The sequence below is a fragment of the Enhydra lutris genome, unplaced genomic scaffold, assembly GCF_002288905.1.
Source record: "Enhydra lutris kenyoni isolate GAN:26980312 unplaced genomic scaffold, ASM228890v2 scaffoldscaffold62, whole genome shotgun sequence".
Taxonomy (NCBI): Eukaryota; Metazoa; Chordata; class Mammalia; order Carnivora; family Mustelidae; genus Enhydra; species Enhydra lutris.
The window spans coordinates 9946624-9960800 of NW_019154146.1; the positions used below are offsets into that span (position 1 = coordinate 9946624).

At 44.8% G+C, this 14177-nt stretch overlaps 1 protein-coding gene across 2 annotated transcripts in view; it reads right to left on the bottom strand.

Moving 5' to 3' along the window:
- The window catches only part of LOC111158655 (sorting nexin 9), a 105078-nt gene that overhangs the window by 49947 nt on the left and 40954 nt on the right, over positions 1–14177 (bottom strand). The window contains exons 1-4 of one of the 2 annotated variants that reach the window (XM_022520847.1): positions 8846–8872; positions 6157–6243; positions 2987–3061; positions 1638–1763 (exon numbers count right to left, since the gene is read on the bottom strand). In XM_022520847.1, the coding sequence (XP_022376555.1) occupies positions 1638–1763; positions 2987–3061; positions 6157–6243; positions 8846–8872 (315 nt within the window). Of the gene's footprint in view, positions 1–1637; positions 1764–2986; positions 3062–6156; positions 6244–8845; positions 8873–14177 lie in introns of those variants that run through there. The other variant, XM_022520846.1, reaches the window with a different exon arrangement.

Sequence of the window (14177 nt, forward strand, 5' to 3'; positions counted from 1 at the left end):
GATGTCAGGGCTGTGGGACAGAGTCCCATGTCCGGCTCTGCGCTGGGTGTGGAGCCTGCTCAGGATTCTCTTTCTCCCTCCCTCCGGCCTCTCCCAACCTACTCTCATTCAAAAAAAAATGTTTTTTTACTTGATTTAAATTAAATCCAAATGCTCAGTTAATTAATTATGGTCATGCTTTCTGTATTTTGTTACTTCTAGTTTCAGTTCACTTTTTCTTTGCTTTTAAAGGATCTGGTTAGATTTAGCATTAGAATGGATTAGTAAAATCCACCTTTAAAAAGTTCATTTTATTTTTTTCTAAATAACCTGGAAGAAAACACAATTTGACTTATGTTACTCGGTCCCTGCTGCATGCTTAAATGCCGAGGAAGCTGCTTCGTAACAGACCAAGACTAAAGCCAGACGGTGAACTTGTGGTCAGAGTGCTTCGGTCCATCCTGGACAGTGGCCGGTGTAGGTCCCTGAGTTAAAATAGGATGAGTGTTCTTCCACCTCTTGCCTCCTTCGCTGATTCCTTTGCTTATTCTATTCTAATGTCCACCAGAAGCTATTTAAAAATGTATAAAATCGGGGCGCATGGGTGGCTCAGTTGGTTAGGCATCTGATTTTAGCTCAGATCATGATCTTGGGATTTGGGGACTGGGTTCCCCCCCACCCCCTACCACGTCAGGGCTCCCTGCTCAGCAGGGAGTGTTTTCTCCCTCTCCTTCTGCTTCTCCGCCCGCTCATGCTCACTGTCTCTCTCAAATAAATAAAACCTTTAAAAAACAAGTAAATAAAAATGTATAAAATCTGCAGTTAACATACGGTAATAGCACTTGGATAAACTCTCTTGGATGGTTAAGATATAAACATTCCGTAAGCAAATAATTACTAAGTGATAGGACTGTGAGGCTTCACATAATTTAAAACCTTCTATGTAGTTAAAGAATATCAAGAAATAACATCCCCTAAAGCCCATTTGTTTCTGAAGATGTAGGAAGTGGTAACATTTTGCTCTCCATCTTCTGACATTCCTCGTTGCCGCTCACCCAAGGTAATCACTTAACGATAACTGAACTAGGTAAAGTCATCTAAGCAGGTCAGACTCTCATTAAAATTAATGCCGAATTTCAGCGTATTCTTCTCAAATCAATGCCGAATTTCAGCGTATTCTTCTCAAATCGTCCCACAGTTGTGAGTTGCCTAAAGGCAACACAACAGTGCTAAGCACTGAGAGCCAGATCTGCGGCCACGTTCACCTGCCCTGTGACTGTGAAAGTGTAGGAAACATGCCAAGGTCAGAGAAGTCATTTCCTGTTTCAGCTGGAGCTCTGACACTCATCGCCTGAGTGTGGGACCCTGCCTTTCCTCCCCCTGCTTGGGAGAATATCTGCGCCTCATAGTGTCTATGTTCATATAATGCCAGACTTCTAGAAGCAACTCTCAATGAACACCCTGCATTCTCTCTTATAATCAGCTTTAGAAACAGGCGTCAGCCAGTGTAACAGGCAAGTTCTTTGTTAATGCCCACAGCAATGCCACACAGACATCTACCAGCTACTTTACGCTGTCAGGAATGGCACCCTCGAGAACGCACCACGAGCCCTCACAGATGTGCCGCTCTCAGGCCAGCCAGAGGACAGGAGACTCACCTGGTTGTTACTGTTGGCAGCTGATGAATTGGCTTGAGCTGTACTTGCTGAGAGAGAATCGAGGAAGGCTTGATCAGCCACTGAATTTCCACAAGAAAATGGGTCTTTTCCATCGCTGGGTAAAATCTGAATATTAGAAAGAACATAGATTTTTCATAGATTAGGGGCATTTCAGAGTTAGAGCCTCTAAAGACAAGCAAAAATTGTGATCTACTATGGAAAAGGAGTTTATGTTCTTAAAAGGTAAGTAAGCCTTTGAACATCTCTATTAAAAGTTCCCTTCCAGAAGCATACACAGTTCTAGGAAATGCAATTAATGCCAGCACCAACTTAAACCCTCAGATTTCTCTCTTTCTTGTCCATTTTTAGGATCCCGCCTACACAGTGCGCAGAGGTAAAACAGGACATAAACCTAAGAGCGGTGGGCTGAGTCCAGGGGCCTGTGAGCCCTCTGGAACTGCACAGGCGAGCTCGGGGTGCAGGCACACACACAGATTTCTGAGAAGTAGGGCCACAGTTTCATCAGATTCTCTAGAGGGTTCAAAACTCCCCACCCCTCATCTCCATCAGGAACAACAGGTAGACAGCGCCCAGGACATCACCCACCCCGGGCATCATTCCCCTCTGCTGGAGGGGAACCAGAAGCACCTTGTTCCTGATCTCACTCCTGTTTCACTCACAGGGCACCAGGCAACCTTGGTTTTGGTTGGTCACCTGAGGTGGGAGAGGCAAACCGACCAAGGACCCAGGATGGAGTTTGAGCGACCTACGGGCAAACAGCAGGGGGCGCCGGGAGGTTGGCTCAGAGTGGGGTTGTCAGCTGAGTGGGTGTGTCCCAGGTGGGAGGCTCCTTCCAGGGGCAGGTACACTAGCCTTGCTTAGCCTATAGGGGCTCAGAGCTTAAGCCAGGCAGCAGCTCCCAGGGAGCTCATCCAAGACCCTCTATGGGGATAGGAGAAGTTGAGGGATGGGGCCTAAACCAGCACAGAGCAAAGGGAGCTATGTCAAAAGAATCTTTTTAAACTTTGTAAATGAATCCTGTAATATAAACAGTATTATTATAGGCAGCAGCGATTACACAATATAAAGAGGAAAAATACGGACATTTATTCAGAATAACAGAAGGAACTTAATCTAGATACCCGGAGTCACTCCTTGGAGCTTATGTCTACAGGTAACATTTTTTTCTTAGTTCTACTTCAATATATTTTTCACACTTTACATAATGAGCACGTATTACTTTTACAGCGTAAATTTTTTTTATTAAAAATGAAGTTGCTACTTTCCATAATTCATAAAAACATGTCTGAAAGACCAGGTTTAATTACTATAAGACAGTAAGTTCTTACTTCAACATAGTCTGTGGGAACAAGCCCGCGTTCTCCTTTGCTGTTTCTTCCTTCCAGCCACCCTCCACCAACATCCTAATAAAGGTACAAAAAAAAAAAAAGAAAAGAAAAAAAAGATGACATTATAGTTGAAATTTCCTACAGGAATTTTGCTTTTTTATACATGAAAAGTAATTAATGTTAAGCTCTTTATTACTGCAGAGATAACACTATTCAAAGTTATAAACACTTTTTTAAAAGGTTTATTTGAGAGGGAGGAAGTGTGTGCGAACGAGGGTGAGTGAGCACAGAGCCTGACACGGGGCTTGATCTCACAACCCCGAGATCACAGCCTGGGCCAAATTGAGAGTTGGATGCTTAACGGACTGCTAAGGCACCCAGGTGCCCTCAAAGTTATAAATAATTAAGGCTTCTCTTTACTCCAGAAAATGACATCATCTAAAAAGAAGAAAAATCAAACAAGTGATCAAAGACTGAAAAGCAGCCCATTCAATAGACGAGAGTGCCATCCACGTGCAATTCCTCTCGATCCACTGGTTGGGGGCAGATGACAAAAATGGCTTGTAGCCCCAACTGTCAAGAAGTAGAATGACACCCCCATTTCTGTGGGGTGAATCTGTGTTATCCTTTGTGACCCCTGTGGCCAACAGAATGAGGTGAGGTGGAAATAATATGGGGTGAATTGAGTCTGGCCTCAAGAGGCTTTGCACACTTTTTCCAAAAGAGCTGTTGAATAACCTGGGTTGCTAGAAGACAGAGAGAAGGCCCCGTCTCCTGAACACCCCACCCCAGGCCAGCCAACCCTCAGCAGGGGACCTGCCAGACACCTGAGCGGCACATGTGAAAGCACTCAACCCCCAGCTGCCCAAGTGCTGACTGCAGACACGGAGGGAGCTCGGGTCAGGGGAACCATCCAGCCAACCCGGAGGTTCCTGAGCAAGACAACAAATGGTTGTTCATTTAAGGATTGCCTGTTACCTAGGAAAGCTAACTGATCCACGGTTCCTTTGATCTTCTGGATAAACAATGTTAAACTCAATTATAAGATACTGGAATTCCCACTTTTCAATCCATTATCTCTACAAAGTCCTACTTTTTCACCTTAAAATAAGCGTTCTTAAGTTCATAAATCATGTCTCAATTACCTGAATCTAGATAACACTTTTTTTTTTGAAGATTTTATTATTTATTTATTTAGAGAGCAAACACGCATGCAGGAGAAGGGGCCGAGGGAGAGGAAGAGAGAATCTTACGCTGACTCAGCTGGGAGCCTGACATGGGGCTTGATCCCATGAACCTGAGATCATGACCTGAGCCTAAACTAAGAGTCGGATGCTTAACTGATTGAGCCACCCAGGTGCCCCGATAACATATTCTTTTTTAAAAATCATTTTAAGGGGCATCTGGGTGTCAGATGGTTGGTTGTCTGCCTTCGGCTCAGGTCATGATCTCCAGGTCCTGGGACTGAGCCCCCAGTCAGGCTCCCAACTCAGCGGAGAGTCTGCTGTTTGTTCTCTCTCCCTGTGCCTCTCCCCTTGCTCATGCTCTGTCTCTATCTCAAATGAGTAAAATCTTTTTTTTTTAAATAATAAAAATAAAAATCACTTCAAGCCCCACCTTTGTCCATCTTTGTGCGTAACAGCAATTTAAAGACAATACTATTCTACCAAGAAATGAAGACTATTTTTTCATTTAAAAAAGTCATATGGATAAAGAATCTTTAATCTCTCTTATGATTAAAAATACAACCTATTTACTAACACACACCTAGCATATTATCTAAAACTATATATACTTTTCTTACCCAGTAATTCTTTTTTATATCTAAAACATATAAAAAAGGTTTTGAAAATACTTCCAATATCAAGAAGCCACCACCCTACCCTCTGTTGGTTGCTCCCCACTCTCCTTCCCCGGTCTCTGCACTGCCCCAGCCCCCTGTCCCCCCAACCCGGAAGAACGCCTGCATTACCTCCTTCCCTTCCCCCGTGTCCCCGGCTGTCCCCACAACCTTCTTCAAGTGCTACTCTCAGAGGTGTCCCAGAGCCAGCCTAGGCCCAGCCCTTGCCTCCAGCTCCGCATTTCCATTTTTAAACTGATACAAAGCTGTAGGGAAGAGTTCATTATTTACCGTTCTTCAAGCTTCCCTTATGTAACAGTAAACTCCTTTTATCTTTCCAGAGAAGCTTTTCTCCCTGACTCACGCACTTTAATACATCCACCATTCACTCAGGCCAAAGGCCAAAATCTCCAGGATCCTTGCCTCTTTTCTCTCCAACAGTATCTAATCTGGCATCGAATCCTCCAGGCCGGACTCGGCAAGGCCTCCTGTGTTCCGCTTTTTCCATTCCTGTTGCTATGACCCCAAGGGGCATCCCCGGGGTTGCAGCCACACCAGTCCATTCGATACGCCTGTGCCAGAGTAATCTGGAAATGCAAGTCTCACCACATCAACGAGATGTGCCCTTACATCAAGGGGATGTTACAGCCTAACATCAACTAGAACACCCTTAAATGAATCCACTACTTACAAATGAAATCCAAGGTCTACATCCTGGCCCACAGGTTCTGTCTGACTGGACTTGGAGAGCCAGTTTTCTTAGGCTGTCTGCTACTGGCCCAGATGCACCCTGTACCCCTGGGACGCCTGTTTACATGCCGTGTTCCCAGCAGAGAGAAAAAGCAGAGGCTCAGAGGCCGAACAGATGTGGTTTTGTGTCCTTGCTCTGCCACTTACAAACAGAATGATCTTGGGCAAGTTTGCTTGCCCTCTAGTCTCATTACCCTCATCTATACAACACAGGTTAGGAGGCCCTAGCTCGCAGAGGTCATGCAGAAAACACATCAAGAATACAGGTGAAGGGCTCAGCTGTACACCTGGCTCACAGGCTGTCGTCTGTCAGCCACAGCTGTGACTTTCCAGAAACACTGAATGTTCCCATCTCGCCACCTGTGATCAGGCTGGAACCTGACTGGGACATCTATTTCCATTTCTGCCTGATGGAACCCCATCCAACTACCTTTTGGGGGCTTAACTTTTATTCACCATCAGTACTTCATAAACAACAGCGCAAAAATCTGTGCGGGTTTTAAGATCACCTTATTAAAAAAAAATAAAATCCTAAAAATGAGTCCTTAAGAGACCATCGGATTTTTTTAAAACCTCTTACCGGATTTGTAATTGTGATGATTTCTCCTTCATTAACGGTCAGTTCATTATTTCCGGGCTCAGCAGCAAAATCATACATAACCCGCGCCTATTGGGAATAGAGACAAACAGAGGAAGTTACAAATGTAAACTTCACAGTAAAAAAAACAAACAATCTTCATCATACACTTTGTAAACATGCTCATGCCTGTGGCTGTGGTTGTTTTGAAATAAAGGAAGACATATTACCAAAATGATTCATCAGCCCTATTGTGAGGAAAGAGGACACCAACAGTGAGAGCCCCCTACTCTGTTGTGGAAACGGGGAAGGTTCCTGGTAGCTGCCCACACCACCTTCAGAGATGAGCTCTCAAAATGGTCTCAAAACACACCCATTTCACCAAGGTGGGGGCGGGGGGGGGGAAGGAAGTGTGACTTTTCTTTCTTTCTTTTTTTTAAAAGATTTATTTATTTGAGAGGTGGAAGGCCAGGGGCAGAGGGGGAGAGAATTGTGAGCAGATCCGCCCCGAGCGCAGAGCCCAACACAGGGTCAGACCTCAAGACCATGAGATCACGACCTGAGCCCAGACCAAGAGTTGGACGCCGAGCCAACTGCGCCACCTAAGCGCCCCAACACCCGTTCCTTACAGAGGTCAGAAGTGAAAGCAGAGATCATTCATTCCGGGCACACTCACTCTCAGGGACTGAAGGAACCCACGGATGCACTCATACGAACACTCATGTAAGAGCACACGTGTTCAGATGACTCCTGGGCCGTGAGAATGCTCACTATTCTTTATCTAGAGCCACTGGGATGAATTTCATAGAGCAGTACCCCTAGCCAACTCACCTCAGAATATAAGATCCAGGGAGCGAGATATACTTAGTTCTTCCGCTAGAATACTACCCACTCTACAATGGCCTACGTGGCTGTGCATGTCAGCTAGCCTAACAGCTGTGATTTTCAAACTTTTCCTACAATAAAATCTTAATTCCGTGGAAAACAGACTAAAGGGAAGCTGTTCTGGGTGACGGGAGGTGGGGCTGCTCCTTTAGCCTCTTCCTCAAGAGGCTCCTCCTGGAGTGCCTCAACCCAGACACATGATTCCCACAAACACCACTATGTGCGTATTCCAAGACGATCGCTGCTGTGAGCACCTGGGGGGCTCAGTCCAATAAGCACCTGCCTTTGGCTCAGGTCATGATCCCAGAGTCCTGGGATCGAGTCCCGCATTGGACTCCCTGCTCAGTGGAGAGTCTGATTCTCCCTCTGGCCCTCCCTCCCCCACTTGTGCTCACTTTCTCACAAAAATAACTAAAATTTTTATGTATAGTACTTAATATAATTTTTAATCAATTTCAAATTCTAAATAATTGTCTTTCATTGGACTATCTCATTAGAGAAGGTCCATCTTACCCAATGGAGGGAACATGTACCTAGGAAACCGATGATTTATTTGAAATATAATTGTCCTTAAGTGGCAAGTTCAGGCATATTACAGAGCTAGTCAAATAGGACTAATGGACCTGCACTCATTTAACAAATACTTACTGAACACCCGCCACACGGTCAGAACTGGAGGCCTTCCTGCCTGCCAGTGCACTCGCCCCACACTTGCTTAATGATGCCTGAAATCCTCAGAACAAGGAGGAAGGATTCATAGCTACTGGAAAAAGGTTAAGAAAAAAACCCCCAAAACCTCCAAATACTAATTTATTTTGATATACATCAAAAATAAGAAGACGGACTGAAGGATGAATGTGCAACAAAGAAGGGAGAGTGAGATGTTGTTTACAGGCGCTAGGTGGTAGGTTGATGGTGTTCAATGGAAAATGATTTTGAGTTTTCTATATGTTTGAGGTTTTTTCCATAACAAAATGTTAGAAAGAAACAAATGGTCCGGTCTGTCAGTCACAGAAGGGCATCGCTCCTGGCCTTCTGGGACTTCGTCCTGAGAGGCTAGGAAGGGGGAAGAAGGGGTAGGCTGCAGGCATGGAGAACTCCAGGGGTCAGCACACGGGCCTTTCTCCTACTGCTGAAAAAGTTGATACAATTCTGCTGGACACGTTATGGGGTATTTTTTAAAAACCACGTCACCCAAATCTCAAATCTCATGCATGGAGGGCAGATGCAGATAAATGCATGAGGTGGGTGAGGAGGGTCCCTGGGCCAGGCAGGCCCCCAGGACTGCAGGCTTCCTGGGAAGGGCCTGGTGTGCACAAAAGGGTCAGATGAGTAACCTGTTGTTTGGTTATTGCTCCTTAGGGATCCTGGCTAACAACTTGTTTTTTTAAATGCAGCTAAATCCAACTAAAAACCACTACAGAATTCTAAGGCCTCTTGTGTACCAAATGCACAACTTGATGGAACAAGTTAAAAACTAAAACTGGAAACTCCCTTCCACATTTAAATATTACTGGACTTTAGTCATGGAAAAATGTATATAAACATTGTAGGTTTGTGTAAACATTGACGTAAGCCTTAAAAAGAACCCTAGAGAGGCTTCTTAAAAATTAGAATTGAGAGAAATTTTAGAGAACAAAAAATGTTAAAAAGCATATCCCCAAATGAGCGTAACATGTCATCAGAAAACAAAAATGAGCAACCACTCGTACCAAGCTTAGCTAGCCTGGAAGCCTCTAGAATGGAAATCCTCAGGGCGCTGTCTCCCTTTACCTGCGTTTCTGGCCCCCCATCAGTTCCCCTATGCTTCATATGGCCTTGAGAAAAGGTCCATTTTTTGATACTGCTTTCCCCTGTGTTGGCTACACTTTAAGAAATAACCCAAGTGATTTCAGGAGCTAACTCTCTGCACAGTTCCTGGGCAGCGGGAACAGGATTCTCTGTGTTGAACACATACTGTCAACAGCAATCTCTTCAATGCCAATACCAAAAAGTCTTACAGACAAAGGTGAAGGAATAATAGACAGCAATCTTAAACCCAAGTTCCATTATTTAGCTACAGTAAAACAGACATCAGCATATCCAAAGCTGTCCATGTCCCAGGCACTGGAAGAGACCTGGTGTGTTGATACTCCATCATCCTTAACACATATTTCCCTTTGAGAGAGGAGAGAAGGGGAGCAAAGTATTCAATCTCCTTGACCACACTGTAAATATCTGTCTGCTCCATATCCCTTCCTTCTGGAAACTTCCTGCTTGACTCCAAGCCACTGGTAAGCATATAACCCAAACAGGGATAATCAGAACTCTTTCCCAGAAATTGATACAGATGCTGGGGAGCATGAGTCTTTTTCCCTGAAGATGCTGCCAGTGGCTAACCAGCAGAGATATGGAGAAAGTCCACCTTTGGTGGAGTGGAATGGCAATCCTGCGGAGATCGCTGAGGAAGCCTGAGGCTGCTCTCCTGCTCTCCGACACAAGAGCCAACGGCTCTCCTTTCATGCCTAAGCTGAGTTCAGATTCTATCGCACAAGGCACAACAGAGGAAGTCCAAGCTGATACAAACCAATAGTCCCAAACCAAAGAATTTATTAAGAAGACATTTTAAATAAAGAGAAACACTGGATATAGTAAGTACACTACTGTGTTTCCAATTCTGCAAAACAAAATACTAGAACCTAAAATGAACAAGAGAATTAAACAGTTCAAAATGACAAAAAACCAGGCAGCAGAAAGTTCCTGTGGGGGTCCGAATGTAGAGCACAGGTCCTCATCCTTAAGCATCTGCTTCTCTGGGTTTACATAAATCACAGTCAAATCTTGGGGGAAAAACAGCAAATCTTCAGCAATGTAGCCCTCTCACTTCAAAAACAGAGACACTCAAATAAAAATTAAATTGAAAAATTTCAAGGGATGGATAGATCCCCTGACAACTGAAGTTTTGCATGTGGTATTTCTATACTAGTTCACCTTTTCAGATGCCAAGCTTGCTTTAAAAAAAAAAAAAAAAAAGATTTTTAATTTATTCATTTGAGAGACAGCACGCATGTGCACGAGCATGACTGGGGAGGGCCTGAGGGAAAGGGGGGGGAGCAGACTCCCCGCTGAGCAGGGAGGCCCAATGCAGGACTCAAATCCAGGATCCTAGGATCATGACCTGAGCCAAAGGCAGAGAATTAACCAACTGAGCCACCCAGGCGCCCCTCAAATGCCAAGCACATTTTACTTAAGCATGCCGTTTGCTTTCTGTGAAATCGTATATAGTTAATGCCTTCCTCTATCTTCTTTTTACACAACTATCCAGACCATCAGAAGAAAAATAACTTCATTTAATAGACTCTGAAAGTATTATCACAGCCTCAATATACACAGATGTATTTGTCCTTATTGTAAATAATTAAGACTTAAATGCTTTTCGGTTTACAACAATCTGTGATTTCAGTTCAATTCTGGCCTGTGCTTGCTCAGTTGTTAATTTGCATCAAACAGAGAATCTTAAATTACCCCTCTAAAACATCCTGTTAGATTTAGCCACTGCTCCAACCTACTAAGTTTTCTGAATTCTGAAGCTATCGTCAACTATACCCAACTACTGCTTCTCCCCTCCTGCCCACGGTCCTCAGAGAGCCTGATATGCCTGCTGTCCACAGCTCCCCCTAGGGCATTACTAGAACTGTTAAAGTAGGGCAGGGGTGAGGTCCCAGACGGCCACCCACGCTAAGAAACTCCTTCCCAAAGGACACGGATCGATTATCTCATTTTGGGTAGGTGGCTCTTAAAATTTCCGAAGAATGCAGGGGCCAAGGGCAGGCTGCCTCCAAGATGGGCCTTGTGAGCGTGAAGATTATTCTGAGCTGAAGGTAATTAAGGCCCTGCAGCCTGAGAGAATGGTCTGTCCTTCCTTAAACTTCGGAGAAGATTCCACGTTGGGGGTCTTTCCCAGAAGGAGGGTTATCAGCAGAGATAAATTTTATCCGAGTGACCCACCCGGACAGCAGGGCAACCATCTAATTACGAGGTTATCCGCTCTTCTCATGCCCTGGGAAGTAAATTCCTTTCCCCTGAAGCCCCAGACCCCTGGCCCCGTCTCCTTAGGCCAGAACAATCTATTTGGAGGAGAACTTCAACCACCTGCATTTTGACCTCAAACTTTCTGATTAAGTTCTTCTGTCCAGCTTATCTCTTAGCTCAGGCAAAAACAAAAAACAAAAACAAAAACAAAAACCCTGTGGGCAAAGCATGATGAGAACCAAAACTACTCCCTTAAGCAATAAGGTCTGCCCTGAGCCAGTAAGACCCCACATGCCTGACCCCAACATGTGGGGCCTTCACGGCCCACCTGCATGGGCCCAACCACCTTCGTCCCCCAGTTTCCTTCTATAAACTTGAAGTACTTTCTGCACTTTGGAGACCGACATTTAGATGCTAGGGTGCCGTCTTCCCGGTTGGTGAGCTCAGTGAAATCAATCCCTTGTTTTTACCTCGGCTCCTTTCTCTGCCTGCGGATTCTGTCGGTGGCAAATGGCCAAACCCAGTCTGTCTGGCACCCCTGCACCCCGGCTACACAGATGCCTCATCTTGCCTGTGTGGATTCCCTGTATGGATGCTACTAAATTTCATTTTCTCTTGTTATTCTGTCTCTCTTCCAGTCCAGCTAGAAGGACAGGAATGTCCCTAGAAAGGGACGGGAATTCTTACACCGGGACAGCTGGCGTAGTTGGCAGGATACTTTACTCGCTGGCCACCTCACGCCCCGGACGCAGCCGCAGCAGGGAGATCCTGGGACATGTGACCAGCAGCCACAGAAGGTGACATTTCTTAACCATGTCAGCCTCCCGGAATCTTTACCTGCAGAATTGTTGGAGGAAGGCTGGTGAGAGCCCTTTTCTTACTTTCTAAACTTAGATTAGCAGGAGAAAATGTTTGTGGAACTAGTTCTTTGGGCTTAGTGACTCTGGATCTAGTTGGTTCCTGATCCATTTCCTCCCAGAGATGGTCTCTGTTCTCCTTTGTGTCTCTTCATCATCTGCTGCCAACAGACATCTTGAAAGCCGAAGCATAAAATGAGTGGGCAAGTGAGCACGTAAAAGCTGCCGGAGCACTGGCCCCTCAAGAAGACTCCGTGATAGGAGAAGTTGGTCCCAGAACTGGGTAGACTGACACTAGGTCACCTGCTGACCTCAAGGAAGCTTCTGCGCAATGAGGTACGCTGTAAGACAACACAAGGTCCCCAAGTGCACAGCACGTCCCTCCCGGGGATCAGCGTGGCTCTGGCAGACCCAAGGCTTACATAAAGCTGTTAGAGTTCTCCTTTCATCTGTTCCGCGTCCCAAAAGCTTGGCTTTATACCAGTGGGAATATTCTCTTTGGTCTCCACCATCCAGAGCATGCACCTTGGGGGCCAGTTGAACAGACTGGGGATCCAAGCTGCTCTCTCTGTCCAGCTGTGCCCGCTTCGGGGTGACTGTCACGAGAGGTTCCAGCCCAGAGGAACTTTTGTCATCTCAACCGCCACTGCTTGATCAGGGCTTGAGAGTCCCATTCCAGAAGCACCTGCCTGCTGTTCCAGATAGCAGGCCTGTGACGGGAGACATCTCCCGTTCCCGGGACACTGGAGACACACACCGTCCTTACTGCCGTGACTCTGCTTTCTCATACTAGTTTCAGGAGTAAAGCTTTTGGATCATGGGGTCCACATCACCTATGCCCTTTTCTGGAAACCTCTTGCAACTTTGCTTAAGCCACTAAAAGGCTTATTAATTTGAGTTGCTATTAATAGATCCTACTCACCAGTGGCCAGACAATGGATTCTTAAAATTGGCTATATTAAGAAAGAGAGAGAGAGAGAGAGAGAGAGGGAGAAGGAGCTCTCGGTGGTGTTATCAGAGTAATGGCTAGCCTCAGGGACTTCCCTGGACAAGGTAAAAGGACAGAAATTAGCCTTAAGACTTAAAAATAAATGTCTACACCCAAAGTAAATTCCCCTTCTTAAAATCCAGGCTCATCTGCCTGTTTTAAGTTCCCTTTCCCTACAAGGTTTACAGGGATCATTCTGGTCTAATCTCTAGGCTCTAAGCATCTAGGCTGCTCATGTAAAAGCTGAAAGCTAGATGATAAATCTAACAGAAGCACCTGAGACTGGCACCGAGGCTGGCCTGGCTCCCCCGCCCCCCCCATCCCCCGGGGCTCTGGGATCGCTCTGCCTGCTTTGGGCATTCTGGTACAATGTCCTTTTCTGCAGCTGTCTCCTAGATGACCTGCTGGGAAAGAATTCGCATCCCCTGGACAGCTACAGATCTTTTATATTATAAAATCCTTTTACCTCTACTTTCAAAAGACCCTACCCAATTTAGAAAGTAATTAGATAGATTACTTGACTATATTTACAACTTTGCCTCCACTGAGGAAATTGACGACCAAAATTTCTCCTCGGCTATTATACAAATGATCTGTGAAAGGCCAGTGTCTGGGGATTAACTGAAGCCAAGGGTAAATTTTTTGCTAAAGAAGCAAATTTAGTTAAAATATGGGCTAATCCCTTGAGTGTCAGGCTATAATCCAGGTCTTTGGGGAATTAGGAACCACTGTCTTTCATAGACAAATCTCTACAAAACCAGAACCGCAACTCTAGAAACACCTTAAAGCTCACCAATCTTTACCAATCCCCAAGCCTCACCTAGTCCTCTCAAAATGTTTGTACATACTATAAAAGATCAAGATATTGGAATGTAGTTAGTTGTTCTATACCTAAAAAATATAAATAAGTTTTAAATAGCAATTAACAGCAATTACCCTGAAAGTCTAGGAAAAAAAAATTTTTTTTACATTCTTTCTCTATCCCTTGAAATTATAACTCTTATCATGTCTTTGAAATGTAAACACAATCTCCTGAGACTGAAGGAAAAAAAAAGAGAAGTATTTAAAAATTGGGCCTGTAATATCCTCTCCACAAATAGTGGAAATAAAATTAAGATGCTGTCCGTATCTTGTCTGCGTATTTTTTTGTGTGTACATGTACACATACATGGTAAATGTGAGATATGTTCTTTACCTCTGGATGGTATTGCTAAAACGATCCTATAAAAGAGCTTTAGTTGATTTGGAGTCAAGCACGTGTAAGGACTGGCCATCCTAAAGCT